Raw genomic sequence first — 21390 nt, forward strand, 5'->3', positions numbered from 1 at the left:
ACCAATTGCAAATAGTCTCAATCTCTACATCACAATAAAAGTAAAGTTAAAGGTGAACAACTCCTTTAAAGGAGAAGGAACGTCCTTTTGTGCTTGGGGATACCAACAGTTAGGCACCCCAAGTAATTGTATATACTTACCGGACACCCCGGGCCGTTGTGCTATCAGCAGAAAACTGCATGGCCCGGGTTCCTCCAGCGAGCACCACAGAGCGATCTTCTTTCTTCTTGTGGCTGTGCAGTGGAGCGAAAAGACAAACTTAAAAAGCAAAGAAGATGAATGCTGCACCGGCCCAGGGTGTCAGGTAAGTAAATACAATAACTTGGGGGTGCCTAACTTTTGGCACCCCCAAGGTAAAATTACTTTTCTTCTCCTTAAGTGAATAGGGGACAATGCTTATAGGTGCATAGAGCTGCTAAACCCGGTAAATAAAACGGAAGTCCAATGTTATGTTACATCCATATTAACAACTGCTTTAAAGGAATAGTAACACCAAAAAATGAAAGTCTTTTAATGTAACGAAAATATGATATACTGTCATGCTGCACTGGTAAATCCGGTGTGTTCACTTAAGAAACTCTACACTAGTTAATAAGCTGCTGTGTAGCCACGTGGGCAGCTATTCGAAGCTGAAAAAGGAGATAAGGCTCAGGTTTACAGAGCAGAAAACAGATACGATCTGTAGTATACAATGGGATTCTTCAGAACTTATCCGTTATCTACTGTGTATACTGTGCTTGTATGGCTGCACCCATAACTACATGGTAGCTTCTTATATAAATATTGTAGAGTTTATATATATATATTTATATATACCAGTGCATTGCAACAGTACATTATATTATCATTCCTTTAAAACACTTTCTTTTTTTGGTGTTACTGTTCATTTAAATGCCCTATAATTAAAAAGGCATGTAGCAATCCAATGACAAGACTCAACTCAACTCAACTACTTATTTTTTATAAATAAATATAGGTGTAGATGTAGGAGAGTGATGCTGGTTCTCTGATCAACATTACAAGAGTGATTTTGAAAGTACAGCACAGATCCGCCTCTGATGTGATGGTATGGTTTGACCCTCAAGCCTGTAGGAAACCTGTGTCACACTTATTTCACACTCAACACAAGTGACCTTCTTAGTGTTTTTATAACACAGTGATCCTGTTTAACTGCCTCCGCATTCCTCACGTGAGCAACAGGTAAGGTGTCCTTCTCAGGTAAGGAATATGCAACCATACCGGGGATACACTGCTTAACTACTTACATACATATTTTTCATTTTTGAAAATGTTTCAAGGAAATTCTCTGAATACTGTCAAACTGAGGTGCCTTTGGCAAGGTGACTTTAAATGTATTAAAGGGGAACTCCACAAAAACATAACTTAAGCTTTTTGAAAAGTAAACATAATTTTAAGCAACATTGCAATATACATCAATTGAAAAATATGTAGACTTTTCATGATTTCTAATGGTTTATGACAGTTCTCTAAGCCTAGCCCCCTGCTCTCCTGCTCATCTGTCTGACTACTTTGCTGAGCTGTCTGACTACTGTTACTTTGTATCAACAGCCGTCTGTCCTCAGCCTGTATCCTCCAAGCCCCACAATTCCCTGCACACGTGATTTCAATAAGGAACAGAACATCACAGTGCAGTGCATTGTGGGTTATGCAGTTCCTGCATGCTGTCTGTAAGCTGTGGAGAAGTTGTTACAATTTGTAACATCAGTGTTTAGTCCCTCCTTCCCTGCCAGGATTTCAAATGATGCAGAAAGAGAAGAACTGTTAAACAGCTGGATCTCAGCATACAAAATGTCATTTATTCATACTTTTTGAAGAAACAGGTAACTGTGATGGGTATATTAGGGGTTTCTGTGTTATGTGGGCCTCTTTATCAAATTTTGGTTTGGAAGCCGGAGTTCCCCTTTAAGCGCATCTGCAAACTTTATATTCCTTGTACTGCCATTTAGAACTAAATCCCTCCCCAACCACATCAGTGGAACTTAATTTTTTTTTTTTTTTTTTTTTTAAAAAAGTACACCAGTATCTTTTCCTTTACTTACAGAGTTACACATACACAGCAGGTGTTAGTGGTCACCATATTTGGCCATTATATACTTCATTTAATAAAAAAAAAAAAAAGGTACATCAGTATCTTTTCCTTTACTTACAGAGTCACAGCAGGGGTTAGTGGCCACCATATTTGGTTACGTCGCCTCCAGTTTGCTTTGGAGCCAAAACCAGACTGATTTCCTGCTCAGCATTACTTCCACCGAGCCTAAAACTAGAGGTCACATGGCCAAAGATGGCAGCCAACAGTTAGGGAAAAAGTACCCGTGCTCCCTATGTTGTTGGGTTTTTTTTTTTAATGAAGGAGATGAGGTTGAGGAATTAAAATTGTAGGGTGGGAAGTAGTAATGTGCAAGTAACAAAAAGTCAACCTGCCTTTTCCAAACTCAGCAAGACATCTCTGATGTCACTAATGGGGCAGACGAAGCAGGTGCAAGTCTATGAATAGCAACTGCTGGAGGAAGTCATTGTAGGAATAGTAAGTCATAGGAATAGTAAGGTCACGGGGTGGGGATGGACCTGTAAACAATGTGTAGACACTGTCTCAAACCCACACATCACTAGGGGGAGGGGTTTGCACTACTCTAATAATGTACTGTATCATTTCATTTTACCATTATGCCAATGAATAACTTTCACAAGGGCATTTGTACCAGTGTTTGTGGTGTGCTGTGCCCTAGATGGAGTTTGTGCACCTTGACCAGGCAATGGCCTTATTAGAATGTGGGACAGATTTTAGTTGGCTTGTTTAAATATATATACAAACAGTAGAGCTCATTCATGAACACTGTGCAGTAGGCTGTTGAAAGCTTTTTGCTGAATGGTTATATATATATGATATAGGTCAAAATAAGCCTCACTCTGTGACCAATTACATTATCAGGTGTGTTTCAGTGAAAGGGTGCCGGCAGACAGCATGAATGGCAAAACATTGCACCGGAATGAATGTAAAGTGGTAGAGATCCATTTTAACTAAACTCTGTTTATTTTGGCAGGTTTTCTGAAGGAATGATACGCGATAGTAGAATTAGTAAAGAATGTAAAAACTGGGTGGGACTGCATGTAGCTGCTTGCCCTGAAATCCTGGGACAGCTTCACATCGATGGCACTCTCTACACTACTCCTTATAGATGATCACACCACTCTGGGAAACTATTGTTAAAGTGGAAGTGCACACCGACTTTTCATAACACTCTTCTTCCTCCATTCCCCAGCCCTTTTCCTTAAAGACTGGAATCAATCCATGACAGGAAACATATCTGTGGAAATGTCTGGAAAGCAGACAGGACAAAACGACTGAAGGCAGAAGAACATTTATTGTACTGTGCAGGGTTACTTTTTGCATTGAAATTTCCTAAATAACAAGACGGAAACCAAACTGGAGAGTTAGCATTCACTTAAAATATAATGATTTGAGCTCTTCCATGTACACACGTATAATGCATTCCATTGATAGGCAACCTTGCCTGCCTCTAGAATGCTGAATTACAACTCCGAAAACTCCTTATAGGGAATTGAAATGAATGGATATAAACTTACACAGGATGCTTCTCTGGGCATTTTTGCAATTTCCAGGAATTTTTAGCAGTTTCTGAGATATTGACTGCTAGGCAGGCTCAGCAGCTCTCTTTGAAGGCCAAGAGTGTCAGCGACCCTAATTGTCCATGCACTAGCTAATTACTAATTAGACGAATTTAAAGAAAAACTCTAAAATTGAATATGGCTAAAAATGCCATATTTTATATACAAAGTATTTTGCACCATCCTCATTTCAGCTTCTCAATAGCAGCAATGATCCAGGACTTTCAACTTTCACCATCTTGGAAAGTGTCTGCGACACTCACATGCTCAGTGGGCTCTGAGCAACTGTTGAGAAGTTAAGTTTAGGGGTTGTCACTAATTATCAAGCAAAAAATGAGGTTGGCCTGTAATATAAGCTGATGCTACAGGGCTAATTATTAAATTCTGATGCTAATTGCACTGGTTTCTGTGCTGCCATGTAGTAATTATCTGTATTAATTACTAGTCAGCCTTATATTGTAACATTTATATTCTATTTGTACTGTATATTTTTAGCGATGCACCAGGACTCTGTTAGGGATTGGGCCAGGATTCAGACTTTGTCAGCAGGATTCGGCCGAATCAAATCCTAAGGGTTGGCAAAGCAAAATCGTCTGACTTTTTTTCACAAAACAAGGAAATTAGGATTCGGATTTGTTCGGTATTCGGCCGAAGGATTCAAGGGTTTGAATCCAGCAACACAGAGCTGGGGCATCTTTGGAGGCACAAATCTTTTCTGCTTAAGGGCTTTGGTTGCCTCAAGCTGGTAAAGAAGCCCAAAATACAATGTACAACATTTCTAGCCTCCTTTTTTAGTTAAGCTTTACTTCTCCTTTAAGACAACAGCCTGGTATTAGAAGTCTTCAATGGCAAATCTCAGAAAATTAATGCAGATTGCAAAAGTGCTCAGAGAAGCACACCAATAATTTCTCCATCCACTATTTTTTGGGGGTTTAGATCCCCTTTAACAGCCTTGAATTAACTAGTTGGTGTGATGCTAGAAGACGTTATTCAGCGCTCGTATCTCACGCACTTCATGTAAAAGATGTAATACTACCCTGCTTACAGAGACCACCTTGAGCTGGCCATTCACACAGTGAACAAAATGGTACAAAATTAAGTTTCAGACTTTTTATTTTTATTGGTATGTGTATGAAAGCACAGCGATCAACAGTTATCTACGTACTATGGATATTGGTGGGTTTGCCAGTGGGACAGGTTTGGAAAAGTCATCTGCCGTTGTATCAGGGCGGCCAGACCACATTGCATCAGCAGAAGAGGAAGTGAAGAGGGTCGGCAGTACTTCACTTCCTGCTGTTAAACAAAAATTTAAAGATGGTCATATTCTTGTAGGGTATCGTTCTATTTACCCCGGAGGCTAATCAGTTGCCTACTCAACATGGTTAACCAGTGTATGGCTGCTTTTTGGGATATTCAACATGCAGCCCAACAACTGTCCAGGAACACCTTGGTGGCACGTGTGGGGCGGACACTACATTGATACAGAGGAAAGTTTGTTCTCCCATGATTTTAGCTTTAGGATAGATCAGTAAAATAGTGAAACTTCAAATACATACTTTCAGGAAGACCCCAAAGGAGTATTATGTAGGCATATTTAACAGTCATACATAAACACAAATCAAATTGTTCAGAACTATAGACTTTAGAAAAAGTGTCTAAATAATTTATTACCTCCATTGGAAAAACAAAACCTAATCAGATCTCCATGTACAACATAGCGACTGTGTAGTAGTGGCATTATGAATCCATGAAATGATGGTACAGCCAGACACTGACATTGCACACACATTGTGTTCCTAACTAACTAAGCAGAGAAAGCAAAATGTATCTACATATGGGGGCAGTTTGTAATTCTTTGTACTTTTCAGCATGCCCATCACATGCAAATAAAAGAACAAAAAATACTCCAATTAAACTGAAGCAGTAAAATGCCTTCATTTTATAAACATAATAAACATCGCAAAAGCAAAAAACAATTCAAGTTCAATAGCAAAAGCATTGTAGTTAATTGTATTCTGCGATAAGGTTAGTATTCCCCTATTGTAAGTTACAAAATCAAGAAACTGCTTTCAGTCACAAAACTCCAAGGTTTGATGTCGGATATCCTTTTAGCAGGGGGCACACAATCCTTTAGGGCAGAGACACACACGGGAAATTCGGGGAGATTAGTCGCCCTCACAAGAACTTCGGAAAGCGAATTGCTCAGAGTGCCAGAAAATCACCGGCGGGAAGGCAGGTCAGGGAGATTAGTTGCCCCGAAGAAGAGGAGATTTATCGCCGGGTGATTAATCTCCCCAAATTGCCGCGTGTCTCTGCCATTAGTCAATACCTGCCTAGAACAGGAATTAATTAGGAATGCACCGAATTCAGGATTCTGTTTGGTCTTTTTCAACAGGATTTGGAATTGGGGTGAATCCTCGTGCCTGGCCAAACCGAATCCTTAAAGTCACGTGACTTTTCGTTATACAAACAGGAATTTAAACATTGTTTTAACTACATACGGGGTTCTCTTTCTCCCTTCCTGAGCTCAATTTGTATATGCAAATAAGGATTTCAATTCAGCTCAGTATTTGGCTTAATATTTCACAATTCGGCCAAATCCCAAAATCGCAGATTCAGTGCATCCCTAGAATATGTAAATATTATCTTCAACACTGTATAATTTTAACAACGAGCAGAAGTTTGAGCCTGCTGAAGCCCCTCTTTTAAAAGTTCTATAGGTGGCGGTAATAGTGGAATGTTCTGAAGCAGCCAGCTCCAACACACTTGTATAAGAGGGTTGAAGAAAGAGTGACTAGCAGTGATGTAGTGGAGCTGTAAGGAACTCAGAGGTCGTGTATATATTCTTGTGGCCAATTCTTGATAGTTTTGGAATCACAGCAACTAGCAGGCTAATGACAGTGGAACACAGTAGCCCCAGTGATTTATCACTCCGAGGGAAGGAGGCAAAATATTCTAAACCTCCCTCCCATTCAAAAGAGAATAGGAAATGCCAAAATGGTGCTTTGTCCTGTCTGGTGACAAGTGCGCAACACAAAAATGTTTTCAAGTAATTTGCGCCCGTCACTAGACAGGACAGATCAAGATCATGGCAAATCCAATTTACTTTGAATGGGAGGTTGATTGCTGGGGCAATAAAATGCTACCAACTTCCTGTTCTGATGTCAACATGACAAATGTATTTGTTTGAAGTTTTGGGTCACGGTCAGTTTCTAGATGATTAGATTTAATGTATAGGACTATAAAAGCTTATTTGAACTTTGATTTTTAGTGGACACTAATATGTATGATAATAAAGGCAACACAAGGCAAAGTTAACAAAACAATGGTGGTGCCACCAATTAGAAACGATGCTTCTCATTTCTAATCTATTGTTTCTCCTATGCAGCAGTCTTTCATTAACAGCTTTGCTCCCTAATGTTCTATATTTTGCAGCTTTGAAATGTAATAAAGCCATTTACAATGTCCAGCAAATGCCATTAAAAAGTCTCAAGGTCATGGGAGTTGTCGATCTCAATGGCATCCTCTGTGTCTGCTTTCATTTCCGTGTGTTCGTCATCTAGAGAAGCCAGCGCTTCATTGGTGTCACTTGCAAACGTCTCTCTCGAGGTGTCGTCGTGATCTTGGAAGTTAAAGCCTTTGATGGCTTCCTTCATCTTCTTCCCAATTAAATGCCGCCTTTTCTTTTGGGCTGCCTTTTTACTCTCATATTCCTTCTGGTTTTCTACATAAAATATTTCCTGAAAGAAAGAAAACAAAAATGTTTATACTATGTTGTTGCTAGAGCTGAATTACCCCATTTATTCATTTCATGGCTTGTAATGCCTGGAGCAAACTCATGCACAGCACAGTCATTTTGTGGACTTTACTTAACTATGTATGCACTGGCCCAGTCGTAACGTATAAAATTAGATGACATAAAAAGTAAAATATAATGTCAGAGGACATTTGTTTAAGGTGGCCATACACGGAGAGATCCGCTCGTTTGGCAATATTGCCAAATGAGTGGATCACTCCCCGATATGCCCACCTTGAGATGGGCTATATCGGGCTGATCTGATTGTGGGCCCTAGGGCCCAACGATCGCATCATAAAGGTGGCTTTACGGGCAGTCGGATCGTGGGACTGCATCAACGAACAAATGCGGCCGCGATCCGACAGGATTTTTAGTCCCATCTGATCGAGATCTGACCGACTTTCGGCCAGATCTCGATTGGGGACGCCTGTCGGGGGGGCCCATACACGGGCCAATAAGCTGCCAACTCGGTCTGTCGGCAGCTTTTATCGGCCCATGTATGGCCACCTTTAGACTCTGCAAACATATCATCAGAGGAATTTATATTCATAGAGAACCATTGGGGCAGCATTTGCCCATTACCCAAGCACCTTGAATAGATCAAAGAATGATTAGAATCCTGCGTTGAAACCAGTTTCTCAAAAAAGCAAACATTTTTTTTTCTCTGAAATCTGACATGGAGCTAGACGTGAGTTTCCCAGGTGACCCCAGTCATGTGATTAGTGCTCTAATAAACTTCAGCCACTCTTTACTGCTGCACTACAAGTTGCAATTATATCATCCCCCTTCCCTGTCGCCCCCCCCCCAAGTAGCCTATCAACATAACAATTGAAAGGTAACCAGATAAGAGCTCCCTGACACCTGCATTGCTAAGAAACAAATGCTCCCATTCCTCACCGAGTGGTAGATATGAGAGCAGCATTCAATAGTAAAAGTTCAAGTCTGGCTAACCAAAGTTGCTCCTACTCCTTCAGTTACATTGAGCAGGAAAAAGAATAGCTTATCTGAAAGCAGTTCCATTGCAAAGTGCTGGCTCTTTCTGAAAGCACAGGATCAGGCAAAATTACCCGTGAAGACTGCCTACACACCAATATTACAAATAAAATAAATACATTTATTAGTTCAAGAAAAACATTCTAAATGGTAGGAATGTACTTGCAATGCACATAGTGTAATTTAGTAATAAAACCTATACCATAAAATTCATGACGAGATTCCTTTAAGGGCGCTCTCTACAGTATAAATTGTGAATCCAGAAGATCGTCCGTGCATAAAACTACACTGTGCAACAGTCCCAGCATCCATAGACCTATGCAGAGTTATATAAAGTCAAATACTTCACTTTTCTTTTTAAGGTTTTGAGGTGGTGAAAAAAAACCTATCACTGTAAAACTGACCGTTACGCACAAGTCAAGTAAACCTAGAAACAGAATGAGAGAATAAAAATGGGATACCGTATATACTCGTGTATAAGCCGACCCGCGTATAAGCCGAGGTACCTCATTTTACCTATGAAAACCAGAAAAACTTATTGACTCGCGTATAAGCCTAGACACAACTAAGACCGTTAGACAAGCAGGATCCTATTTGTATTTGTAGATAGATATATTTAATAATATTATTTAAACCTTTGCGTTTTAAAAAAACAGTATGGGATTGCAGCATCCATGGCTTGGTAACATTAATACCATTCTGTAGTTTCATAAAAGAAAAAATGTTAAAATGATATCTCCTTTGTTTAGTCTTTTAATTTAAAATTGCCAAGGTATTTTACTGCTTTGTATGAGAACTTGCAAACAAATCAATATCAAAGTGTATTCTGGTCACTCACGCGAGTTCCAGTATAAACATTGTGATTTATGCTTTGAAAATTAGAATTGTTAAAAATGACAGACAAAGCAGACAAGTAGCACCTGCAATATTTTACAATTTTAGCACTGTAGCTGCATCTGTTTTTGTATGCAAATAAATGGCAAAATAACGTGGTGAGAACAAACAGCGCAACGGTGGGAGCAGCAGCATGATCAGTGACGTCAGCGTCTGCTACTGAGTCAGCGTATGCTACTGAATCAGCGTGTGCGCTACTGAGTCCCATGCCCCTGCACCTCGGTTGGGGCCCGCAACCCATCCATGGGGCCCCCAGATCCTGAGGAGCCAACGGAGAACACCCCCCTCCCTGCCAGAAACAATGATGCTTACCCGCAGCGCAGGAGGAGCAGCGCACAACTTTGCGCAAGGAGTGTGGCGCCATATCGATACCGGCTGAAGTGTAGGTGGCGCGCACGCTGACGTTACAGATCATGTGGGTTTTGAAGATTCCCCACTGATCGCGCTGCTGCTCCCACCTTTGCGCTGTTTGTTTTGGGGGTGCGAGATCAAATGTGCTGCTGCGAACCTTCCCACAGAGGAGGAGAAAGCTTGTTTGGAGCTTTGGCGGAATGTGCACGCCACTGACTCGAGTATAAGCCGAGGTAGAATTTTTCAGCACATTTTTTGTGCTGAAAAACTCGGCTTATACTCGAGTATATACGGCTTATACTCGAGTATATACGGTATTCAAGAAAATGTTATATGGCTGCTATGAATAACTTGACATTAGAGCAAAGTCTTCTGCCTACGCACATCCCTCAGGGCACACAGGCAGATTCAGGGAGATTAGTCGCCCGGTGACAAATCTCTTCTTCAGGGCGACTATAATCTCCCCGAACTGTGTCCCCTGCCTTCCCGCTGGCTAAAATTTAAATCGCATGGGATGGCACGATTCGTTTTCCAAAGTCGCCCGAAGTTGGCGCACGAAAACTTTGGGCGACTTCGGAAAACGAACGCGCAGAGTTTCATCCCGCCGGCGATTTACATTTTAGCCAGTGGGAAGGCAGTTCGGGGAGATTAGTCGCCCTAAAGAAGAGGAGATTTGACCCCTGGCGACTAATCTCCATGAATCTGCCTGTGTGCCCTGACCATTACAAAACCATGAGGCAAATGTAAAACTTTGGAGGTCAGCTTTTCATTAAAGCCTTACTGAAACACAAATATACAAACTTTAGTGTTCCACTTCATTTCAATGTAATCTTTTATTAGTAATCACATGACTTTCCTTCAGCGTTCGCAGACTGCATTTAGAATGGTAGCGTAAACATTGTGTTCACTAGAATAGTTAAACTCACAATTGGCAGAGATAACAAAAAAAGTGTTGTTATAATGTTATATGGAGGGCTTTAAAGCACTAAAAACAAACAAAAATCACAATTATGGGTTACAGTCAATAGACTAGAACTCTAAAAAGATGAAAAGGTGGCAAGTGAAGGCCCTACATTGAATTCAGACCTGATTATGCAGTGATGAGTGTGCACGGCTCAGACACAACAAAAGGCCTGACACGGGGGAAGTAGATAAAACATTAGTTAGATAAGACTGTGCTAACAGATATATTCTAATTAAAACAAAAGGGAGAAAGTCAGATAGAGAAGACACACTGCAGATGCAGACAAACCAGCTGGTTCAGAATCAGCCCCTTTGGCAGTAGGACACACAGAGCGTTGCCTCCACTGCTCATAGCCTGCAGAAGCATGATGTTACTTTCTTCTCCCAACAAACTACTTGTCCTAGCTTATAAGCCTGAGGCTATCCCAGGTCATATGCTTTAAGGGCACATGGGCAGATTCGGGGAGATTAGTCGCCCCGGCGACAAATCTCTTCTTCGGGGCGTCAATCTCCTCCAACTGCCTTCCCACCGGCCAGAATGAAAAATCGCCAGCGAGATGGCACTCGCGTCGCTTCGTTTCCGAAGTTGCCCAAAGTTTACTCGTGAGGCAACTTTGGAAAACAAAGCACCGCGAGTGCCATCCCGCTGGCAATTTTTCATTCTAGCCGGCAGGAAGGCAATTCGAGGAGATTGTCGGGGCGACTAATCTGCCCGTGTTCCCTCTACTGTTAAAGTATATTTAATGATGTTGATTTTATGAAGAATATACATTGGTCCATTGTTGTGCATTTGTCTCTGAAATTCATGGCTAGTTCTAGTTTATTGCATCATAACAGTACATTTATTGTTTGCATGCTAGAAGGGTAATGACACGACACGCGATTTGTCGTGGTTACAAAACGCCAGAAAATACCCTGACGTAGACAATACTGGTCTCTGCTAAAACACTCAAAAAAAGCCTTTGCATTTATGAGCCATTAAGCTATTTGAGTGTTTTAAGCAGACAATTCTCAGTATTGTCTATGGCAGGGTATTTTCTGGCATTTTCTAGCCACGATAAATCGAACTGCGTGTTATTGCCCTAAAATATCATTTTGAGTACTTCAGTTGAAGTCCCACTCACATGTAAAAGATCCAATAGGCAATAAGTAATAAAGCTAATTTGCTCAGAGTGCTTTTGAACAAACAAGTCTTCACTTCCCAAAGCTGTAGCCCATCATATGTTTCGCAAAAATAATTTTCTCAATTAAATCATTAGTGTGTTTTGCACAAGCCCTATTTAAAGGGACAGGTGTATACGGTCTACTTTAGGGTGGTGGCACACAGGGATATTAGTTGCCCGTGACAAATCTATTCTTCGGGAAACTAATCTCCCCAAAATGCCTTCCCATCGGCAAGAATGTGAATCGCCAACGGGTTGGCATGCGCGTCGCTTAGGATTTACAAAACTTTGGACGACTTCGGAAAACTGAAGTGACTCGTATGCCAACCTGCTGGTGATTCACATTTTTGCCGATGGGAAGGCATTTTAGGGAGATTAGTTGCCCGCAGTATCGAAGATTTAGCACTTGTTGATAAATATCCCCATGTGCCACCACCCTTAACTGTAATGACAAAAAGATAAATTGCCTGCGACAAATCTCTTCTGAGGGTGACTGATCTATTACAAATGCTTTACCCATCGAATAAAGTAAATTGGCTGTGTTAAAACATATGCAGACGCTTTGTGCTTCCAAAGTTTCCAAAGAGGAAACTTAAAAAAACAATAAAAACACAAAAAACCCTAAAGCGACAATTTTTTTAACAAAGGGTGATACACTTTATGGCCAGGGGAAAAAAGCATTTGGCGTTGCTCACAAGAGATTTGTCACAAGCGACTAATTTTCCATGTGCCATTGCCCTTACACAGAGCGCCAAATACAATCAGTCTGCAGCAATAATGGAACTTGTAGTTCCTAGGACCTGGGTGATGGCCGAGCGCCCCCCCCAGATGCAATCTTTGTGCCGGATTTGTGTCAGCGTGGCACCAGCCACACTGCCAGTTCTGCCACTGGTCTGCAGCCTTTTAGGGTGGTGGCAGCCGGGGAGATTAGTTGCTCAGCGACAAATATTCTCTACTGCGGGTAGCTAATCTCCCAGAAATGCTTTCCCGGCAGGAATACGAATTGTCAGCAGGATGACATACAAATCACTTTGGATTTCCGAAGTCGCTTTTCTTTGGTTTCCTCCTGAGGCAACTTCAGACAACTTCGGAAAACCGAATCAATTTGTATGCCATCCCACCGGCGATTCGGATTCTTGGCAGTGGGAAGGCATTTGGGGAGATTAGCCACTAATTAGCGACTAATCTCCCCGTCTGCCACCACCCTTATAGCTTCTAGACTGTTCTGTGCTGCCACCAGGTGATCTGTATTTAGCCTATAAATATGCATTAGCTATGTACATAGATTTCTAGCCAGTCAAGTTAATTAACATATAAGAATATACAAGTGAACAAAAATTTAAACTAAATTCACGCCATCGCAGGCATCTGAATCATTCACGTAAACTTTGCATTCTCCACTTAAGATGACAAAGTCTCTGAATAGTTTAGGGACAGAAATGTTTGCGTAGCTAGGTTTAACCAACAATGGCAGTGAAGAAAAAAAATTCCCATTTATCGGGCAAACTTACTTGGAGTGTGTGGTTACTAAGTAACTAGACATAAACTTCAAGCTATATGTCCTGTAAAACAATACAATGCGAGTATGACTCAAGGTGCTGGTTTGCTTGAGTCTTTAATGCAGGACTTGTACACACTGGTTTGCTGTAACTATGTTGAATAGCACAATTCTTAGTGAAAATCCCCACTATTATGACTGACATCATTATAATTCTATTAAACTCAAAAGTGCTGCAAGCAATTACATACATAATGGTTACCTCCTCAGTGTTTCCCAAGCTGTGAGGTGTGCCTGCAGATCTGAGCACAATAGCGTTTCTAGATATACACTACATTTACCTTCACTTGATCTGATGTAATACTTGGTGTATTTTTTAATAAGTTCAGATATACTCCTCCAGGAGTCCTCCTCCTACTGCCATTCTGTGGACAGAAAACGGAAATTCTGGTTTAAAAATATATCAGGTTATTTTGTCCAGTTTATTGGATATCTCAACAAATTCATTTAATTGGTAATAGACTTCAAAGCCTGCCCCAGCCTGAGGGCAATCAATAAGAGTACCCTTTATTTATTGTTGATCATCTGCACTTCGACAAGGAGAAGCTGCTAGAAGATCTTGGGTGTATATGGACAGGTTTGTAGTCTATTTAAAAGGAGCAGGAATTTTTCTTACCATAATGAAGAGTCCACCGCTCTGTTCCACTTCTGCAGTTTCCATAAGCAACTCAATAGCCTTCTTGGTTCCAAGTATTTTTACAACCCGCTCTATTAAATCTTTCTTTGGCTCTCGGAGTCTGCGGGACACAGAAAATAGGTGAATGTTTATAGCAAACATGGCATGCTAGCAATGTGTATGGCAAACTGAATTGAGCAAACTGCATCCACTTGTTTTTATGGACATCAAACAAACTTGCATAATCGGTTATGATTTCTGAAACCAATAGGCTTTCATATGTTATATGCTCCCTCTACTGCTCATGATCAGTTAGTGCAGTTCCCCACTGTTGCAATACCAAAAAAAATTAAAGAATGTTAAAGTAATTAACATATAGTATACTTTTAGCATGCACTGATAAAAGCGGTGTGTTTGCTTCAGAAAATTACTATAGTTTATATAAACAAGCTACTGTTTAGCCATGGGGACAGCCATTCAAGCTGAAAGAAAATGAGAAAAGACACAGGTTACACAGCACATAATAGATAAGCTCTGTCCAATACAATGTTGTTTTGTCTGTTTATCTGCTATGTAACCTGTGCCTTTTCTCTTTTTTCCCCCTGCTTGAATGGCCGTCCCCATGGCTACACAGCAGCTTGTTTATATAAACTATAGTAATATTTCTGAAGCAAACATGACAGTTTTACCAGTGCAGGGGCAACAATATTTTAGATTTTAATTACTTTGATACTTGTTGGTGTTACTATTCCTTTAATAGTAGGATCAACAGCCTCATATTATAGAAGATTATGGGAACTGTATGTGTAAATCAACTAAGTATAAATCCACTGCAAGCAATAAGTAGTTTGCTATTTCTATAAATAAAATTTGTAGGCATTAAACTCTTATATTGAACCTGAACCCAATAAAAAAAAAAAAAAGTGTTGAAGGTAGGTGTCCTAAGCTATTTCATCCAGTTGAAAAGACACTGGAAACTGACAGTCACGTTTCAGTAATTTGAATGGAAAATGCCTGGCAACCTAGTTACTGGGGCTTTTCAGTGCAGCTTGATTCTCTAGTATTGTTTCTTAAACATGGCCCTCCTCTACGACAACTGCATGCTTTTATTCCAGAGGATAGGTTGATTTCTGTGCTGTAGTCGAGAGACATCTGGAGAGCCAAGATTAATACACAAGGCTCTACTAAAAGATCCTCAGTGACAGTGCGGTGAGTGGCAGTTTTCGACAGTTGCTGGACAATATCTAAACAGAACTGCATTGGGATCCATTATCCGGAAACCCGTTACACAGAAAGTTTGAATTATGGAAAGGCTGTCTTCCATAGACTCCTTTTTATCAAAATAATGCAAATTTTTAAAAATAATTTTCTTTTGCTCTGTAATAATAAAACAGTACCATGCACTCGATCCAAACTAAGAAATAATTAAGCATTATTGGAAGCAAAACCAGCCTATTGGCTTTATTTCATGTTTAAATGACCTTCTAGTAGACTTAAGGTATGAAGATCCAAATTACAGAAAGATCAGTTATCTGGAAAACCCCAGGTCCCAAGCATTCCAGATAACAGGTCCCATATCTGCACTTCCTCCAGTGACAGGGGGTTAAGGCATACAGTGGTTTGCTGCTGACATATTCCATTGTCAAGTCTTTATTATACATCTCTGTCCAAGATCTGCAAAAAGACATTTCTTGGGTGGTTGGTTTTAGCTTCCCCTGGATTAACCACAGACAAATCTGGAATTATTTGGGTTGCACTATTTGGGTTCTTTATAATCTTATCCGGCTACGATACAAATCTTTATAGATAAGAGAACATTTAGGGGCAGATTTATCAAAGGTAGAGGTGAATTTTCAAATGAAAAAAATTCAAATTTAGAGCTATTTTTTTTTTGTTTACTTCAACTAGGGAATAGTCCAAATTCGATTCGATTTTAAAAAAAAACAACAAAATTTGAATATCGAAATTTATCATGTACTGTATCCGCCATCTAAAACCTGCCGAATTGCTCTTTTAGTCTATGGGGGACCTCCAAGAACCTATTTGGAGTCAACTGGTGGACTTTGGGAAAAACTTAGAATCTAATTCGATCGAATGTGCTGAATACGGACCTATTCGACCAAAAAAAAAAAAGTCAATTTCGGTTGGTCTTTTTGAATTCAAATTTCAACTTTTTTTCAATTCAAAATTCAACCCTTGATAATTATACCCCATACATTACATTTACAGCAAACCTGCTTATCTTTACATCTGAATATGCTTTATTATTATCGAGTTCTCTGTATTCTGATAACAGAGTGTGACTCTTTGCTGTTTAAACTCATGTTACCCGGTGGGGCCAGTTATTCCAGAGTAATTCTGCAGCATGTGTGCCACATAATCCAGACTGGCTTCCTTACACTAACCATTCATTCAAATCTTATCCCTGAATGACCCAAACCTTGCACCTGTTTGTAGAAAACAAGACACTGGTTGTAGTTTGTACTCCAATGTATTAAGAGAATAGGACTGCAAAATACAAAATGTAATTTCTGCTTTTTTATCACATCAACCTCCATATATTACCCTATGCTAGAAATGTAGAACTGGCATTTTGGGGGTTAAATGTTGTGGCTCTTGTGTCTGTCAACATGTACTTGTAAGCACTGAATTATTTTTGAGTTGTAAGTGGGAATATATACTTTTTAGAAGTTCTAATCTAAGCGAACTTATTCTAACCCTAAATACAGGCAATCGGTTACAATAAAAACAAATCATCTGAAAATTAGCAAAAAAACCCAGAATTTCTTCTTACTGGATTCTGTTGCCAGAGGATTTATGTGGCCTTTACTCAGAATTTCAAACATTGAGGGGTGCCAAACATATTGGCATTTCCCAGAGTATTATTAATTTCTTGCCCTCTAATAAAATGGCCACATAGGTAAATATTCCATTTATCTAAATGAATGAAACAGATACTATCTGGTTTAAATGGCCATCTGATTGATCACATGGTCACCTGGCATAAGTACTGCCCAATCAAATTCAGAGTTGGTAGATGGTTACTTACAATCTTACATGTGGTGCAATTGCAAAATGTTGCCCAAAACACTGCCAAGAGGTCTCCACATAAAGCCAGATAATCATAATGTTTGATTGGGAAGAAGTTGTTACAGGGAAAAATGCTCCCCCCCAGTGGCCAGTTTTATTTATACAGGTTTGTATTCAGATGTTTATGATCCAAAAGATGTACAAATAAATTGCAGTAATTGCATTAAAAAAATGGATATTTATGTATAAATTTTAAATACAAATAGTGCTTTGGACTTTACAATAAAAATAAGATTAAATAAATAGGAGGCGCCAATATATATGTAACTTCGCTTTTAACTCGAAGAATTACAGACATTGTTAGACAATTTGCAGGGATCCATGACTCTATACTGAGAGATAAACATTCACCGTCTGCCTGTTAGTTACTCACAGACATTTACAACTGTCTTTGCTGTGTTTTTCAAAACCAATGTTTCATTTTAATTGTCAAACGAGGAAAGAAAAGAGCAGGGCTGGCGGATGCCATCTCACTGCACTTTATTTTTCCAGTGTGTTCATCAGGAATGGGCTAAGATGAAGCAAGTCCAGACATTACTTCAAATTCTCCTAGTCATCAATTCTGGGACATTATGCAGTGCAATGTAGCATCTGCCAACCCCACTGCACTACTCTGCTTTTTATAAACAGATACAAGAAACGGGCAGTAGTGGGAGTCTTCTGTGATACGGTTCTGGAGGAAATGCTTAAAGGAGAAGGAAACCCTGTAGAAAAAACACCCGTACCCCCCACCACACGTTGCCTCCCATCCCTCCAGACTAACTGCCCCCCACGGCGAAATGCCCCATACTTTATACTTACCCCTCGTTGCAGATTCTAACAGCGGACTTCACGGCATCCATCTTCCAGGTCCTCAGTAAGCTGACTGGGAGATCGTCAATCTCCATCAATTTCAGTGCAAAACTGGCAACAACTGTGCAGACGCAGACATACTGATCTTCTCCCAGTCAGTTTACAGAGGACCCAGAAGACTGATACCGTGAAGTCCACTGCCAGAATCTGCGACGAGGGTTAAGTATAAAGTATGGAGCATTTCCCCGGGGGGCAGTTAGCCTGGGGGAGGAGGGTCTACGTGGGGTGGGGGGGGTGCGCGTTTTTTTTCTACAGGGTTTGCTTCTCCTTTTATAAAAGAAAAGCGCACAAGGGAAAACTCCCATAGTGTAGCACCAATGGTATAATTACAAGGTTCCTGGAGGAAAGCCTATTGTGGGGCCTTAGTGTTTATAGAAGGCTGTAGTCTGTAAAGACTATTTAAAAAGACTAAACTACCGTTTTAGTTACATCTACGTTAGCATGGGGCACCAACGTATTTCTTGATGCATGAGCCTCCATTACAAGCATAACACTGGAATATTGTTTTTAAAGACTGAAAAGGCTCTGCAATCTTACCTATATGCAATTTCATCAGAGACTTTATCTTCTGAGTCAGCTTCAGTTATTTCATATCTGCCCTTGTACTCCATTTCTAACCTTTCTCCCAGTCTTTCTTTAATGGGCCGCTTCCTCTTGAGGTGCCCATTTTCCTCCTTTGGAGCAGATTCTTTATCCTCTTGCATGTACTCATCTAATTCTTTGTCCAGCTTCAGCTCTTCCTCCTTGGTTGATTTTTCCATCAATTTCCTGGCAAGCACATAATTGTATGTCTCAGACTGTCTGCTCATATCCAGCTGCCCTTCCATGTCCATAATACCCAATTCAGTTGCCACAGCCTCTTGAGTCTGCTCCTGAAGGACAGCTCCCCAAACATTATTACGTTTTGTGCCCCCTGTGCTAATAGGCCTTTGTTGGCCCTGCAATATAGGAAGAGGTCTGGCCATTTTAGGGGCTGGGTGGGTAGACTTCTGCCGCTTACGTTTCCACGAAGAACCATCTTCGTCATCAGAATCAGATGCACTGTCTTCGCTTGAGTCCAGACCTTTCATTATTCGGTAGGGGACATTATTTGAGTGGGAACTATTACTTCGGTAACTGAATGAAGTGCCGATTGAATCGGTTTTCTGAAAATATAGAAAAGTTGTCAATTCAATGGAAAATGTCTATAAAATGTATAATCAGAAGCTATTTTGTTGTGAGTGAGCGGAGACAGGAATAAGGAATATACCAGAAATGAACTACCATTATTATGGATAATGGAAAACTGCAGGTTCAAGTAAATGATGCACACAAATTATGGAAAATTACGTCTTAATCCCACGCGTAAAATTAATGAGTTCCAAAGTGTAGCTCACGCAGCACGAAGTTGGACCCGGGTGTTAAAACCCCAGGTCTATTGAGTTCAGGTTCAGCCTCTAGACATTAGCGGTGTAGAATAGATTAAAGCAGTAAATTTACCACACTCACCGATGGCATCTGATGGCTCATGTACAGCGCCCCAAACCTGTAGCTTGGGGAGTAATACCGACCATAATTTAAATGGAGCACGCACTCCAGGAGCCAAACGGTGCAGATAAAACTAGATTTTTCTTCCAAGATTGATTAAACAAAGGTCCTAACGCGTTTCCTATCTAGAGATACATAATCATAGGTACCATGCGTTACATAACGAAGATTACATATTTCTAGATACAAAACACGTCAGGACCTTTGTTTAATCAATCTTGGAATAAAAATCTAGTTTTATCTGCACCGTTTGGCTCCTGGAGTGCCTGCTCCATTTAAATTATGGTATGTCAGATGGAACATCACATCTAACTTCTTGGCTTCACTTTCTTCCACAGGGAGCATTGAACGATCACACAAAGTGCAGCATTCCCTCTACAAGCAATATGTGAATATAGTATACTACTACCCCCCCAGACAGTCCCCAGATATAAAGCTTACAATCAGAATATCTTGAATGAAATGAAGAAAACATACAGATGTCAGCAAGTGAGGCAGATAAGCAGGCAATTTACAAGCAGGAGTCACAACCTGCAGCAGAGAGTTTGTAATGCAGACTTTAAGTGAAACAGTGTAAGTATAGGTGGGAAATATTCATTAATACGATACAGGGATGAAACAGAACCAGTCATGTCTCACGTGTTACAGGTTAGAGTTGACAATAGATATAAGGCCCTGGGCCCCAAAACTGTGAGTTCCACAAATGGAGGCAGCAAGGAAAGCAGAGTGGAGAAGAATGAGGACAACTTGTACACGGGGCCCGCTCCACCATCTCCTTTACCAATTTCGCACACACTGGTGAATTTGGAATGTTTGCGCCAACTGCATAGAGAAGTGCCGCTAATGTAGCCTGTACCTGCTGCCCTCTGTCCCCCGCGCCCGACGATCTCATATCTGTGTCAGAGCCGCTAAGCTCCCCGTCTTCCAACTCCTCATCCTCCATCATTTCCCGGGCTGTATCTAGCGCCATGACACCCAGCCGGAACCGGAAACACGTCAAGAGAGCGAAGAACGCGGGCTGCTGAATGTGAGCGTGATGAAACATTGTCAAGATACGCGGCCTACAGAATGAGATCGGCCATGATTTTTATGGGCAGGCCTATCGTACCGCCTTGAAAGTGTAGCGCTCGCCTGCTCATTGGTTTCTGGGAGTTGTAGTTACGGCCCTGGGTTTAGCGAGGTAGCGCTGAGTATAGACTACGAGCAGAAGAACACGTGAATAGCAGATGTGAACTACAAAGTACAGACATACTTTTACCCCTTACTGCCAATGTTGTGTGTGTCCCAGGGTTGCCAGGACTAATTTCCAATACTAGCCAAAGTCAGCTACAAAAGCAGCCCAAAACTAGCCAAGAGGCACTTCTAAAGTAGCCCAAAAATAGCACAATATGTGCAGTGAAAAAAAGTCGAAAAAATTAATGAATATATGTGAAAATATGCCTTTTTCAAATTTTCACTGTATGGCAAGTTTTTCCTTGAAGTAAAATGGGACAGATTCGCCTGTCAACAGGGGAGTAAGTACAGAGGAACCCAGGAGGTATAAGGGCCCCATAAGGTCCTAATTCATATACAATTGCAATAAATATTGGTAAAACAGGTCAACCGCTAGACGTTTTGGTGGTCAGCTGATTTTTGCCCCAAAATTGTCTGAAATTGAGGAATGTCCCGGGAAAATGTGAGAATGCTTAAGAGGAGACTGGGGTACAGAGCCCAAAATCTGGCAATTCCAGACTTCTACACAAGTCCCATTGCATGCTGGGTATTGTAGTCTTACATTAAACGTGGCAGTTGGCAAATTGTTTAACAAAAACTACATTACCCAACATGCACCATACCTCCCAACATTTTGGAAGTAAAAAGAGGGACAAAAACATTTTTTCCGCACGTAGTGCACACGTAACAATTTTTTTCACCACACCCTTTCTGTGGCCACACCCCC

At 40.7% G+C, this 21390-nt stretch overlaps 1 protein-coding gene across 1 annotated transcript; it reads right to left on the reverse strand.

The window, feature by feature from the left end:
* Positions 1-5289: 5289 nt before the first annotated feature.
* Positions 5290-20500, reverse strand: phax.L (phosphorylated adaptor for RNA export L homeolog). Its single transcript, NM_001096115.1, is given in 5 exon segments — positions 5290-7388; positions 13648-13731; positions 13983-14103; positions 18462-19069; positions 20308-20500. Coding segments are annotated over 5 exon segments (1188 nt in total). The 5' UTR covers positions 20422-20500; the 3' UTR covers positions 5290-7127.
* Positions 20501-21390: the final 890 nt, after the last annotated feature.

The sequence above is a fragment of the Xenopus laevis genome, chromosome 1L (genome assembly GCF_017654675.1).
Source record: "Xenopus laevis strain J_2021 chromosome 1L, Xenopus_laevis_v10.1, whole genome shotgun sequence".
In the NCBI taxonomy this organism is placed as follows: Eukaryota; Metazoa; Chordata; class Amphibia; order Anura; family Pipidae; genus Xenopus; species Xenopus laevis.